This window comes from Amphimedon queenslandica, unplaced genomic scaffold, assembly GCF_000090795.2.
Source record: "Amphimedon queenslandica unplaced genomic scaffold, v1.1 AMPQUscaffold_12681, whole genome shotgun sequence".
NCBI lineage: Eukaryota > Metazoa > Porifera > Demospongiae > Haplosclerida > Niphatidae > Amphimedon > Amphimedon queenslandica.
Genome location: NW_003547083.1, coordinates 18004 through 32047, shown reverse-complemented (window position 1 = coordinate 32047; position 14044 = coordinate 18004). Strand labels below are relative to the sequence as shown.

Here is a 14044-nt window from a genome sequence, read left to right as displayed (position 1 = left end):
AATGCAACTAGTACAGGACCAAATATCCACGAGACTACTAGCCAAATCTTTAAAAAATTATAATAGAAAAAAAATTTCAAAGAAGGATCTTACAATTCGAGCAGCAAGTTCCCCATGACTAAATTGTTCTTCGTTGTCTTGGGCTATATTCACCATGTGATAGATGAAGTTACTAGTTATGTATAAAAGGACAATGACGACTGCAACAAAGACGCCGAGGAACTTGTAAGCTCTCTCTCTCAGGAGGCCATCAGCTCCATAGAACAAGCAAAAGGCTACAGTTGGAAATAAACTGTATTTTGACTCACTTAAGTTTGTGTTGACTTCAAGGATAGTGTTAGCGGCAGAACTAACTGTAACTGAAGCAGCTGCTGCTTGAGTGCTTGCAGCAATGACCAATCCAGCAATGAAGATCCTTTGAAGACAAGTGGCCATATTTCTCTAAGAAGTGTCTAGTCAAAAATACTAGCAATGTGCTTGCTTTTATACATGGTGGAGCTGTTTGTGCATTTTTAGCTAAGAATCCTACAGTGAAGTGAATGATTTTTCCACTATTTCCCTTTTAACACATTTCATAGCATAGCTAGCTATGATCAGAGGGAGGAATATGGTTTGCTAGTTGTGTTGGGGATTATAATAAATTTTGATTAAAAGCAGCAATAACAATCAAAATAAAGGAAGAGAAACAAAAAATAAAAGTATAATGTATGAGTTATTGGTTGTTGCAGCACGTGTCAAAGGAGAAAGGTGGAGGAACTATATTTAGAAGTAAAAAATAAATAAAATAAAATATATCATACATAACTTACTTTTCTCTTTGAGACCTTTTCCAAAATTCATGATGACTTTGATAGCAACAATACAAATGAGGAAACAAGCCAACAGACCAAGTCCACCTATCGTTAACAAAACATGACAGGAGGAGCCACGTGTTGATATAACTTACTTATGACGAACAGGAATATGGCCACATATTCATAATGACTGATGTCCTCATTATGACTGACATAGTCATTCCATGGATGATGATCATAAAAGGAATAGTTCTTTGCAACCTGTTAGAGGGCATATGTAAACTATTTGAAAACAATAATAAATAATCACATTATATATCTTGTAAATGTAATACACTGGAGTTGGCAATAAAAAATTCACAAAGACAACCATCATGCTTTTATGTTCATACCAGATCTAAAGAGAAAAGGAGAGAGAGAGTGATTAAATATATGAAGCTAACTTGTAGGCTCTTACCCCATACCAGCCAACAGGAGAGAGAACTACAGTGTAAGCTACAAGTATTGGCAAAACAACCTTTTCTGCTGTATGGAGGAAAGTAGTATTGCGTGAGAATGCCAATATAACTAGATTAAACTATGAAGAGAAGTGATGATGATATACTTGTAAATGAATAGCTTCTTACTAGTAACTGGATGTTGAAAAATAAAAGAAGAGATAAAAAAGAAGTGAACTGGTAAATTCCTATGTAAAAAATAAATAAAATATTCTTTAAAATGTCGTTATAAAGATCTACATGTAGTTACGCTTCATTTTCTTGTCCTGGTCTAAAAGTATAAAGACTAGTCTTCCCATTTTAATGTAAAGGGCTACAGTGGAGACTGCCAGTATCGGACCAAGTATCCATGAGGTCCCTAACCTGACCTAAATAAAAACCATTGCTGTAACTAGCATGATATATGGATACCATGGTCTTTTAATATCCGTGTAATCAAGGCTCAACTTACGATTCTAAGTGCTAGTTCACCATCAGAAAATTCTTCTTCATTGTCATCCTTAATGTTAATCAAGTGATAGATAAAGTTAGCAGATAGACAAAAGAGTACAATAACAATTGGTATCAGTACACCCAGCAATTCTAACCCTCTCTCTCTTATCAGTCCATCAATACCGTAAAATAAAGCAAATACTAATCAGGAAAGATAAAAGGAAAGAAGTTTCATAGCTGATTCGGATTGAAATTAGATTTTTATGCCAATTTTAAAATACACTATAATCACAACAGACAAGGTACATGCATACTAGAAACTTACTCAAGTTGACAATAAGAATCAGAGCAAAGGTAAAGTCGCTAAGACAAGTCCAATGGTGACAGGGATCAATACAGTTTTTAGAATTATCATCAGGAAGGCAAAAATGTTCGAAGGTCTTCTCAGACGCATTAAAATTCCAAGAAAAGTATACTAATTTTTCAATTGTAAAACTGAGTGACGTCACAAATGAAATGACACCAATCACAATGAATGCCCACTCAACGCGTTTGAAACTCCTAATATTACGAACCTATAATATAAAAAATGTGAAACTGTGTGTCACCAAGTTATAAATACACTACTAGAAGAAGTTTACATTAAATTTGATGATAAAATTGTGTATATATATATATATATATATATATATATATATATATATATATATATTTAATCTACGCCTTTTTTAAACTTAGCAATTAAAGCTTTCCACTCACATTTCCAAAGCAGTTGAGCTTGTTATAGGGAGAGGGCCTATCAGCCTCTTGAACGGCTCCATACGGAATTTCCCCAGAGCTAACACTGCTTATCTTAACATACTCATCAGAGAGTCCATCAAAATTATTTTGGAACGAGTCTTTGAAGTTCATTTTATTTGACACACAGCCGAACCAGAACAGTAAACCTCGCAGTAAACACAACGTGTCGTGAGCTATGAGGAGTATAAAGGAAGGAGGTGTGTCAATAATAAAACATGAAAATGAATGTTAGATCTACAAAACACAATTTGACTATTTTCACAAAAAATACACAAACATCATAGCAAAATGGGCTCATTTACAAAATTAGTCTCAATAAAATCAAGCAAAAAGTCAAAAAGTTTAACGATTCATAGATCCAGCAATCTTCTTGTACAGCAATGCAAAAGGAGGATCAACTAAGAAAACACGATAATAAAAATTATAAAAATATTCATGCTCACCTTTTTCCTTGAGACCAGCTTTCTTAAAATTTCGAATGACAAAGAAAGCAAAAATGCAAATGAGAACAAAAATCAAAAGTCCAATAACATCTGTATGCATAAAAGTGGATTATTATAAAATACAAAAAAAAACAAAACTGACTAGCAACAAACAAAGCAGCTGCAACTAGCTCATAGTGACTACTGTTGACTTCATGACTTGGGCCATCACGACCTGGATGTGAATTATAAAGTGGAAAGTTCTTAGCAACCTATAAAGAATAAAACAAAGCTATATATTACTGATAACATTACATTAACTATCTTGTAAATGTAATAGACAGGAGTCAGTATGAGGAAGACCAAGAATATGGCAGTGACACTGTATAACTCGTACCAAATCTATAAAAAGGACATATTGAGTTAAATATGTACAAAATACTTATGAATTGCTAACTCCAATCCAACCCATTGGGGTAATGAACATTATGAAAGCGACCATGATTGGTAGAATGATCTTTTCAGTTGAATTAAGGAAGGTTCCATTACGTGTGTAAGCAAGTACTAGTACGTTAATCTGTAGAAGAGGGAGACACTGCAGTAAGAGAAAGGGGGAGGGGACTTACCAGTAACTGGATATTGAAAAATAAGAGGCTAGCCAAGAAAGAAGTGCATTGATAAGCACCTGTAAAAACAATTTAAGTTATAATGACTGGATTATCCAGTTTATCAGGTTATAATAACAGGTATTGATGATACTAACGTTTTAATGTTCGGTTCCCGCCAACAAGAAGGAACCAGAGTTTCCCCATTCTGAAGTACACTGCTATAGCAAATGCAACTAGTATAGGACCAAGTATCCAAGAGACTACTAGCCGAATCTTTAAAAAATTATAATGAAAAAAGAATTTCAAAGAAGGATCTTACAATTCGAGCAGCAAGTTCCCCATGACTAAATTGTTCTTCGTTGTCTTGGGCTATATTCACCATGTGATAGATGAAGTTAATAGTTACGTATAAAAGGACAAGAATAACGGCAACAAAGACGCCGAGGAACTCGTAAGCTCTCTCTCTCAGGAGGCCATCAGCTCCATAGAACAAGCAAAAGGCTACAGTTGGAAATAAAATTGTATAAAAATCCTGCAAAACTGTGATTTCCCTATGATAGAATGTGTTATGCACATGCTCAGTTGAGGTCAAGATGCATTTATTTAATACTGACCACAACAGGGGTTGTGCTCCATCATAACACATTCATCAAATTTATAAAGTTTTGCAACTTCTGCTGCAGCTTGAGCTCTTGTTGTTGCATGTGATCACAAAGTTGATAATGAAACCACTGAACCACATTCATCATACAAAGGATCTGCTATTATAATTTAATTGGGCGAAGCCCACTAGTTCGAGTAGAGTATGTTTGTTTGTTTGTTTGTTTGTTTGTACACGTACGTCACCCCTATTTATCCGTATGAAAAATTTTCCTATTTTAATAACCTAATCTTAATCTTCTTTGAAAACGGGTGTGGTCACAGTGAAATAAAATGGCGCCAGCTATCAATTCTTCATTGTTCTCAGTTCATGTTCTTGACCTTACAAGTTACAAGTCACTCACTTGAGTCAGCAAGAATGAAAGAGAAGTCTCTACTACTTTCCAAATACAGCAAGGAAGATTAAGAAGGCAGATATGCCACAGTTGTGAGCTTGTAAAGCCTCCACAACTACTGACATAACCTATGACTGCAGTTACTGTCTCTGGCTTCCAACACAACTTTTTTGCTGCAGAATGTGATAAACTGATAAAGAAAATTTGTATTTCCAAGCATGATAACTTCATTACAAACTACTGTATTTACTCATGTACATGTACAATAATGTAGCTCTATACCATGTAACCTTTAAAATATAGCGTGGCTAGGGGGCTGAGCCCCTTAATGTTTTACATTCGTCTAGTGTCACAACATTTTTATTGTTATGATAAAGCATTGACCCTTTATAATGAATAATAATTATCACAGAGGTCAAAGATATCACAACTGCCACACATACCATTAATTCCTCTAATAAATTTACTGTTTCCATTATAATACTGCATTACTGCTGAGCTAAAAACTTATTATATTGTTCATACACAATGAGATTGGGGGATAAAATAGAATTGAAGCTGCTCTCACTTACACAAGTTTATAATAAGAATGACAGCAAAAGAGAAGTCACTGATACAAGTCCAGTCCTGGCATTCCTCTATGCAGTTAGTTGTGCTGTTGTAAGGATGACAAATGGTCTGATATGCTTCAGCTGATTCGTTAAAGTTCTTCTCAAAGTGAACAAATCTTTCTATTGTAATGCCAAGAGAAAACAGAAATGCTAGCAAACCGATGAAAATGAATACCCACTCCACCCACGTAAACCTTTTAAAGTTACGAACCTACAGATAAATGAAGATCACATAAACTCACTGCTCTCGTGGAGCACTCAACCCATAGCTCAAGACAATAACTCAAGCAATGTTTATTACTATACACTGGAGGGCTTACATTTCCAAGGAGAGTAGGCTGCTTGTAGTCTGTAACGGCGGGTATGGCATTGTAACCTTCTTTCCTCGTCTCTCGGGGCTCATTAGACTCAGAAAGCAAAAGAGAATCTCGATCCATCACGCAGCAAAAGGCGAGGGCAAAAGGTGCACAAATAAAATTAACCAGTGGCCATGCCTTCTGACCACGCCTAGTTTAAAATCTTATTGGCGCACAAGGAAGAGGGTAGATCTCGGGGTAGATAGATAGTGATGTCAGATAGCGAAGAGAACCAGTATTCCTCTCCTCCTGTTGCTTCAGAGGAGGCTCTGTCACCATCAGATGAATTTTCTACTATTTCTAAAGTAGAAGAAGAGAACATATCCGGAGAGATCGAAATTGATGGTGAGAGTTTTATTTTCAATTTTTAAAAATATAGGCCTATAATTATAATGCACGTTTCTCGCTCCCTCTATTTCTTTCATTAGTTGGTAAAGGACTCTTGGATGAAGTCAGTAAAGAAGTTGCTGGTAAAATAAATTACGACGGTCTTCTTATTTCAACCTCTCTCCTCGATAAAGGTATTCATGAACCATAATCATAATAAAATTGCATAAACAAAACAGCTCCTGCTAATTAAATTAAAGCGACTGATGCTGTAGTGTACCATGTGTAGTACATGTATGCCAATGTTTATGTGTTTTTACTCAACAGAATTAGTAGTGAGCGGCAGAATAAACTGCATATGTACGTGTACATGTACATATGTATAATTTATGTACATGTACACATGGTGTGTATATTCACATGTAGTGTATTAGTGACATGTTTTTGTGACTGTGAGGATTAACAGTGTGTCCGTGTGTTGTTATTGTTAGGTGATTATAAACCCATTGAAGATGAGGAGTTTGATTTTGACATCCCCGAGGAACACTTTAACATAAGGTATGTCCTCTGTCCTCATGTGTATTGAGTTTCACCTTTTGTTCTTCCTAATTACCTTTATCTCTTTCTTTTATATCCTTCTCTTCTTTTCCCTTTTCTTCTTCATTCAGTCTCACAGGTGTGACACAGACCAGTATTGAGTCCGATAGTTTTGATCTTGATACTTTTCTCGGTATTCGTAAACTCCACACTGCAGGACCAAGTACTGACCCAACTCAACAACCACCCGGAACAGAAGAAGTAGCTGCAACACAAGAAGAGCCTGATCAAGTACAAGAGAGTGTCCTCTTGCCTTCAGCAGTTGAGGACAGTCAAGAAGTAGCTGCTGGTGGTGGTGAAGATGACAATGTCCTCATTCCAGGTCCATCTTGTATTGGTGATGATGTTGTGGCTTTGAATAGCAATCAACAGTTAGACAATAAAGACAGCAAACAGGAAAATAACAATGATAATATAACTAGTGACCCACCACCTGCTACTATTGCTCAAACAAGCGTACAGACTGACGGCGATAAATTAACTAGCAATGAGATCTCTCCTATTATTGAAGATAAAGCTCCACCCACAATTGCCGATACTCCACTAGATGCAAAAAATTTTCCTGCCGATGACGAAACACCATATTCCGATTACGTGACCCCGCCCACTAGAATACATGAAATATCGTCCGAGACTAGCGGAGCTATAACTGCTGACTCGGCAGATTTTAGTTCGTCAAGTTATTCCAGTACTTGTCTGATGACTGCCGATACTAAACTATCTCCAATTAAAGCCCCATTACAGGCAGAAGGGGTGGAGTCAGACACGAAGAAAGATGTTCCGTCTATAAGAACCTCTTCCTTGAGAAAACCGAGCGCCAAGAAAGGAGCTTTTAGCAGCTCTGTGAGTTGTTCATAATTTTAATGGGCTATGGGGAAAAATTTTGATATAGTACATATACATGTATTTGTGTACTTTATCTCTTTTTTCAATTTCTCTTTCTACACTTTTCTTTCCCTTTCTCTCTCTCCCTCTTTTTAGCCTTTTGATTCAGAAGGATCAGCCAGTGCCAGTAGTGCTACATTCGTTAAAGACTCAACCTTTACCGTTAGTAAGAACTCAGGATCTGAAAACGATCCAGTTTCTTTATCCAACGAAACTCAAATACTAGAGACAGCTGGAGATAGTGAAGGGGCACAGGACAACAAGAAGACTCAGAACGGCACGTTTTGTAGCTCAACATCTTCAGGGAAGAGTGAAGGGACGACAGGCTCAACAAAGATAGCCAAGAGCAGATTAGTAAAGCCATCAAGTAGCACCACTGCTACTACTGCTGGGTAAAAGGGGAGGGAGAGAGAGGGGGAGAGAGGGGGGGAAGAAAGAGTAAAGAGAAGGGACAATACAGGTACATACATGTATGTAATTTCTTTCTGTTTTTCTAGTAAATCTAAATTAGTTCGACCTTCATCAGCTCGTACGGCCAGCGGTACAGCTGCTACTGGACTAAACAAGAAACCAATCAAACCAAACCTGATGGTAACCAAGGGAAAGATCCTAGCAACAACGACACGACCAGGAGCAACCAAACAGCAACCAATGGCCGCCAGAGGAGGAGGAGGAGTGAGTACAACTAGTACAAGTGGTCTTAAATCAAAATCAGCTCCTAGTATTACTAGTAAAGGTAGTGGGGGAGCCCCTGCTAATAAACCTTTAATTAAAGGTCCCAGTAACAAGACTAGTTTAACGAAAGGTAGTGATAAAACTGATGGTGCTGCAGTGGGTGTGGGGGTTAAAAAAGGGAGTATTCGCTCTGGCCTTGTGCCACCATCTGTGACGTCACGGCCTTCCTCAGCTAAAACAGGAAGTCAAGTTGCTCCGCCCACTAAAGGAAAATCACTCCTCACTAGACCTGTCGCAAGGAAACCAGCTCTGGGCGGGGCTATGAAGAAACCGGAAGAGATTAAAAGAAAAAAGAAATTAGAATCAACGAAAGACGTGGGAGTGACTGAAACAGATTCTAATCAGGTGTCTGATGTAACCACACCCACAACCCGTAGACACAGCACTGGTGATACTCCAAAGATTAAAAGTGATGCCACGCCCAATAGACTGAAAAGACGTTCATTCATACCAACCCCAACTAGAATAGTAAGTACTGTAATTGGGTGGGTGTGGTCAAAACTATGAATATATAATTGAGTGGGTGTGGTCAAAACTATGAATATATAATTAGATATATTTATTATGTTATAGACTAACAAAGAAGCAAGACCAATCTCTTGTCAGTTTGATGATCACCTTGTCAAACGTGCTGCTCAGTCTCGTTTTAGGAGACCGGTGGCTCCACCCAAAGGCGGGGCTAAAACTAACGGAACTAAACCTGTGGAAACTGCCAAACCTCCTGAGGTAAAAATATACATGTACATATGGAAGAGAGGGAGGGAGGGAGGGAAGCAAAGGATATAGAGATTATCTGGTTTTCTCATTAATGTACTACTTATATGTGTAGGATCCAGTTGAGTCTGAAGAGGTTGAGTTTGAATATGATCCTGAATATGAAAAGCAGGTATAGACCCTCCTTCACCTCTCACTCCAATTCATACATGTGTGTACAATATCTACATTATTATTATTATTATTATTATTATTATTATTATTATTATTATTATTATTATTGTTGTTGTATTGTATTGTGTCTGTCAACATTCATTATCATTGTTGTAATTTCATTTAATAATCAATTCATTTTTCCTGTCAGTCATTTAACTTTATTTTTGCTGTTTTATTTGAGTTATAATTTACACAAAATGTCTGACAAATCGCTAACAAAGAACTTGTAATTTTTTTTGGTACAGCACTTTACTTTAAAGGAGACAGTATTAGTCATATCCTCCTTCTTCTCCTCTCTAGCTTTTATCCCTAACCTCCAAGCCCAAGGTGTTCCATTCTCCTCTAAATAAAGAGAACTTGCAAGAAGAGCCGCACTCAGAATGGTCCCCCATACCACGAAGGATGACCTACTTACCTGGAGACGAATCAATTCAATGCACAAAGTACACCCACGTCAGAAATAACTCTTAATAACTTTTAATAACCATTAATAACCACTAATAACTGTGTTATGATCGATCTTTATAGCTCCTCCTCCTTCTGTCTCATTCTACATGTATACATAATTACAACTGTACATTAATTGTCCTATTCTGTATCATTATTATTCGTAGCAGCTGTATGTGTGTGTGTGCCACAGTAATACATGTATAGAGAGGTATTCTCATTCTGTGTGATCTAATGTATGAGTATCATGTGTACCTATTCTAATAAGATTATTGAGGTATAATTGTAATAATTATGAGACAAAATAATAATAATAATAATAATAATAATAATAATAATAATAATAATAATAATAATAAAGGAGGAGAGAGACAGACAATATGAAAAGGATAATATTATTATTTATGAACTCAAGAAACTCGTTCAACTCCTCTATCCATCTCACTCACACAGACCCATTCATCTTCATTGGATTCTTTCCACAGCGTCACCTATCACACGGTAAAGTAATATTGGGTCCCTTGTCTCCCACAAGGGGTCCGGTGCACACTTACTTTGTGGTCTCCACCCGAGACAGCCAGTATGTCACCTGTGATTGACCAACTGACGTGCCACACAACATCAGGGAAAGTGTTGAGTACCTTTTAGAAGACATTTTTAAATGATTATAATTATTTTTAATATAAAATGGTCATAACTTGAAAATTTGAGCTCAAACTCAGTTCAAAATTTCTACACAGCATAAGTACATCAATATGTATCAGAAAATGTAATAAAAATTTGGGGTGATTTCGGAGCCATTTTTTGGAAAAAACCATGGGCTATAGCCTTGGGCATTTTTCAAAAATTGGCAAATTTTTTTAAAATGACTATAACTTGAAAATTTAAGCTCGGAATCAGTTCAAACTTTCTACACAGCATAAGTACATCAATATGTATCAGAAAATGTAATAAACATTTGGGGTGATTTCGGAGCCATTTTTCGGAAAAAACCATGGGCTATATATAGCCTTGGGTATTTTTCAAAAATTGACCAATTTTTAAAAATGACCATAACTCGAAAATTTGAGCTCGGAATCAGTTAAAACTTTCTACACAGCATAAGTGCATCAATATGTATCAGAAAATGTAATAAAAATTTGGAGTGATTTCGGAGCCATTTTTCGGAAAAAACCATGGGCTATAGCCTTGGGTATTTTTCAGATTTTTGACATTTTCTTAAAATGGCCGTAACTCGAAAATTGAAGTCGGAATCAGCTCAAACTTTCTACACAGCATAAGGACATCAATATGTATCTGAAAATGTAATAAAAATTTGGGGTGATTTTGGAGCCATTTTTTGGAAAAAACCATGGGCATAGCCTTGAGTATATATTTTTCAAAAATTGGCCAATTTTTTAAAATAAACATAATTCGAAAATTTGAGCTCGGAATCAGTTCAAACTTTCTACACAGCATAAGTGCATCAATATGTATCAGAAAATGTAATAAAAATTTGGGGTGACTTCGGAGTCATTTTTCAGAAAAAACCATGGGCTATAGCCTTGGGTATTTTTCAAAAATTGGCCCGTTTTTTAAAATGGCCATAACTCAAAAATTTGAGCTCAGAATCAGCTCGAACTTTCTACACAGCATAAGTACATCAATATCTATCAGAAAAAAGTAATAAAATGGAGAATTGTCTCCTTTTCATTTTTGACAAAATTTGCCCAAGACGATGTACAGTAAGCTTTGGCCCAATTTTAAAGCAACTTCTATAGATCATTAGTCTTCTCTCACTTTAGAGGTCCATTTCCCTCCACTAGACTCATCCTTAGTCCACATGATAACTGTACAGTCCTACAGCAAGCAAAGAGGATATGGCGGGACTGATGCATTAAGAGTACCTGAGAGCAGCTGGCTATTCTACTGACAGGGAGACCAATCGATGGAGCCCAAGCAACGTCACGGACCCAGTCAGTGTGACCCTCAAGCTTATCCTCCATCGTCCAGCTGTCCCCCTCCTCCCTCCAAACCTTGACGGAATTATCACCACCACCTGTCACTAGTCTTTTGCATGTTGATGGAGCTGCACGAGAATTACCCTGAGAGAGAGAGAGAACTTCAAAAGTACCAGCAGATTCAAATATTGTTAATTCTTACGTCAACAAGAGAGCCAGGATTAACGGAAGGTGCCCAGCTCACAGAGTTACACCCTAACTGAAGAAGAAAAGAATAATCTCTCCATCACACACTCAGAGAGACACTCACTGTATGTACTCCTTCCTGTCTTGAGTACTGCCAATTACCATCACCTAATGAGAGGGGCATCCCCTCTTAATAACACATGCACTAATAACCCATTACCTGTTGTATATAATATGGAGAATGATTCGTCAGATGAACCACAGGCAAGGACCAGCCCCAACTCATGAGGTGCCCACTGTATACTATTAACTAAAGGGGAGGGGCTTAGGTCACATGACCTGTTTCTATTTTTAGTTACACGTACCAGATGACTTGTGTTCACAGAACTCGTGAAGCTTCGACCATTTTCCACTAGTTTCCTTCCATATGATAACCTAATGAGAAACCTTGTCGTCAATCATGTACATATACATGTATGTACATGTACAATGTACTAATGTTACCTTCCTGTCATAAGAACATGACGCAAGAATATTTCCAAATTTGGGATGAGCCCAGGAGAGTTGCCAGACTGGTCCTTCATGACTATTAAAAAAATTAAAAAAAATAAAACGACTTTGTTACAATTTAGTTAACTTTTAAAAGCATTAAAATATGGAAACTTCCAGTTACTATTTTTGAGTCACAGCATGCTGATTTGCAGGGGAAAATGACTCCAAAAACACCTCCAATTTTTGCTATATTTTCAATGCAATATTCCTTATAATAGTTTCAATAAACACATACATACTTCCCTTCCCCCCTCACCCAGTCAGTGTGGCCAGTAGCACTGTCTGCTGGCCAGATACATCAAATATCTTGACAGTTCTGTCAGACGAACATGTAGCCAGTCTCCGCCCGTAATAATCCATTTGTGAGTCATGCTGTGCAATGAGTAATCAATTAGTTTTATAATCAATAGCTCTCACTATCATGTCCTCATGACCTGTATCAACACTGTTCTTCACACTAACCACACCAGTCATTTTGAGGCAGGGGCATCAATTAGAACGAGCTCTTTCACCTGCAATTTTAATACATATGGAGAGTTAATTTCTGGACTGACCTTGCTTTTGTATTTATAGTTGGAGAGGATTTAATTTTAAAGAACAATTCTTGTCTTTTTTCCAAACACAAAGATGAATGATCTTTTTGTGGTGATGTGTCCAAATGGGTAGGCACATGAGGGTTAAAAATTGACTAGATTTCTGCGCATGCGCGGAACCACGTGTCAAATAACAAGCAAAATAGAAGAAAGAAGGAAACTGACATTTTTGCCTCACAGTTTGCCAAAATGTCGAGTTTCTTTCTTTCTTTTAAAACCAAAAGTGGAGCTCTGGGGAAAAAGAGAAAGAATCTTTCACAAGTCAAAAAGAAAAGGGTTAGTCTTGCTGTATTTTATGTTCATTTTAAGGACAAAGCAGGACAGCAAAGCCATTAAGAATAAAAAGATTCCATTAGCTACTACAATACCAACCGATGAAGACGAAGACATTCCTAGTGACTCTGACACTGAAAACAAGTGAGGATTATATTGCTCCTTTTAATTTTTTGTGGGTGGCATGTGGTTTTAAAGGCGTAGCTGTAGAAGTCTTTTCTATGAAGTATGATTTTTCTAAGAAATGTAAAATCATCAAAAATACAAAAAATACAATAAAGTAGCGTAAGTTATAATAGTTTAGCAAAAAGTTTATGATAGGTAGAGTATTTTAACAGTCATCTATCCCCTCATCTTTTTCCAGCATTTTTTCTGTTAGAAGATTATTAAAAATACAGCATGTTGTTATTATTATCATTACTTATTGGGTCATGGCAATTCTGAGTAATGATAGGTTCTCTCATATCCTTCAGTACATCTAAAAAACGACCCAAGTTCTTTGGGTCTAAATTTATTGCTTCATAAATTGCAGTGAATAGGAATTTTATGCGCCTATTTTCTGCAGTGGCACTTCCATCAATGCAGGCCTGATATTCAGAAGAAGTAATGATATCCTTTGAAAATGCTTCCGTCGCAATACTATCCAGTGCTGTTTGTATACCTTGAGATACATCAGAAGTAATGCACCTGAACTCTTCAGGATTGGAACACCCATCTAAAATTTAAAAAATTATGGAAATTATGCAAGGGGCTCTCTCCCTTGCTACATGCAGATGTATGTGTACAGATAGGCACACAAACAAACAGATCTACTTCGTCAGTAAGGGCTTTACCCAACATTATGTAGAGTAGAAACCTATTAAGGGAAAATTGCTACACACATACAGTGTAACTATACACACTGTATACATTGTGCATATGAATACTGAATTGGAAATAGTTTTAGTTACCTATTTTTGTAGCCATTTGTTCTAGACTTATAGCACCATCTTTTCTTACTATAGCAGCAAGAGTTGTGATGGACCTTTTAACAGCTTCAGGGTCAGTCTTCTTATATGCTCGA

At 36.8% G+C, this 14044-nt stretch overlaps 7 protein-coding genes across 9 annotated transcripts in view; 2 read left to right on the top strand and 5 right to left on the bottom strand.

The window, feature by feature from the left end:
- Window positions 1-14: 14 nt before the first annotated feature.
- On the bottom strand, window positions 15-465 carry LOC109587117 (uncharacterized; the record flags this gene model as incomplete). Its single annotated transcript, XM_020003349.1, has 2 exons — window positions 94-465; window positions 15-47 (listed from the first exon to the last, which is right to left on the bottom strand). Coding segments are annotated over exons 1-2 (375 nt in total), but the record flags the coding sequence as incomplete, so codon positions are not given.
- A 545-nt stretch (window positions 466-1010) lies between these two features.
- On the bottom strand, window positions 1011-2707 carry LOC109587121 (uncharacterized). The gene is made up of 7 exons (XM_020003357.1): window positions 2483-2707; window positions 2049-2298; window positions 1743-1924; window positions 1421-1659; window positions 1252-1371; window positions 1105-1191; window positions 1011-1055 (listed from the first exon to the last, which is right to left on the bottom strand). The coding sequence occupies exons 1-4, from the start codon at window positions 2633-2635 to the stop codon at window positions 1528-1530; spliced, it is 717 nt and encodes a 238-aa protein (XP_019858916.1). The 5' UTR covers window positions 2636-2707; the 3' UTR covers window positions 1011-1055; window positions 1105-1191; window positions 1252-1371; window positions 1421-1527.
- A 45-nt stretch (window positions 2708-2752) lies between these two features.
- Window positions 2753-5616, bottom strand: LOC105314671 (uncharacterized). The gene is made up of 10 exons (XM_011408976.2): window positions 5481-5616; window positions 5122-5371; window positions 3874-4055; window positions 3710-3827; window positions 3573-3631; window positions 3404-3523; window positions 3262-3348; window positions 3110-3218; window positions 2968-3057; window positions 2753-2922 (listed from the first exon to the last, which is right to left on the bottom strand). Exons 1-10 carry the CDS (start codon window positions 5595-5597, stop codon window positions 2867-2869), a joined length of 1188 nt encoding a protein of 395 aa, XP_011407278.2. The 5' UTR covers window positions 5598-5616; the 3' UTR covers window positions 2753-2866.
- Window positions 5617-5677: 61 nt separating this feature from the next.
- LOC105314673 (mucin-5AC-like) lies at window positions 5678-9729 on the top strand. The gene is made up of 9 exons (XM_011408980.2): window positions 5678-5861; window positions 5945-6037; window positions 6335-6401; window positions 6512-7283; window positions 7422-7717; window positions 7823-8528; window positions 8634-8786; window positions 8890-8946; window positions 9291-9729. The coding sequence occupies exons 1-9, from the start codon at window positions 5729-5731 to the stop codon at window positions 9459-9461; spliced, it is 2448 nt and encodes an 815-aa protein (XP_011407282.2). The 5' UTR covers window positions 5678-5728; the 3' UTR covers window positions 9462-9729.
- Window positions 9730-9814: 85 nt separating this feature from the next.
- Window positions 9815-12806, bottom strand: LOC100637811 (protein SEC13 homolog). Its single transcript, XM_011408979.2, has 12 exons — window positions 12670-12806; window positions 12533-12627; window positions 12372-12487; window positions 12068-12149; window positions 11929-11998; window positions 11784-11873; window positions 11688-11731; window positions 11580-11636; window positions 11324-11521; window positions 11217-11276; window positions 9992-10078; window positions 9815-9928 (listed from the first exon to the last, which is right to left on the bottom strand). Exons 2-12 carry the CDS (start codon window positions 12587-12589, stop codon window positions 9848-9850), a joined length of 942 nt encoding a protein of 313 aa, XP_011407281.1. The 5' UTR covers window positions 12590-12627; window positions 12670-12806; the 3' UTR covers window positions 9815-9847.
- A 9-nt stretch (window positions 12807-12815) lies between these two features.
- LOC100637560 (U3 small nucleolar RNA-interacting protein 2-like) overlaps window positions 12816-14044 on the top strand; it is a 12604-nt gene continuing 11375 nt past the window's right edge. The window contains exons 1-2 of one of the 3 annotated variants that reach the window (XM_020003352.1): window positions 12816-12984; window positions 13028-13125. In XM_020003352.1, the coding sequence (XP_019858911.1) occupies window positions 12898-12984; window positions 13028-13125 (185 nt within the window). In that variant the 5' untranslated portion in view covers window positions 12816-12897. The remainder of the gene's footprint in view (window positions 12985-13027; window positions 13126-14044) is intronic. The other 2 variants (XM_020003350.1, XM_020003351.1) reach the window with 2 other exon arrangements.
- Window positions 13237-14036, bottom strand: LOC109587119 (uncharacterized). Its single transcript, XM_020003356.1, has 3 exons — window positions 13932-14036; window positions 13403-13696; window positions 13237-13353 (listed from the first exon to the last, which is right to left on the bottom strand). The coding sequence occupies exons 1-3, from the start codon at window positions 13945-13947 to the stop codon at window positions 13313-13315; spliced, it is 351 nt and encodes a 116-aa protein (XP_019858915.1). The 5' UTR covers window positions 13948-14036; the 3' UTR covers window positions 13237-13312.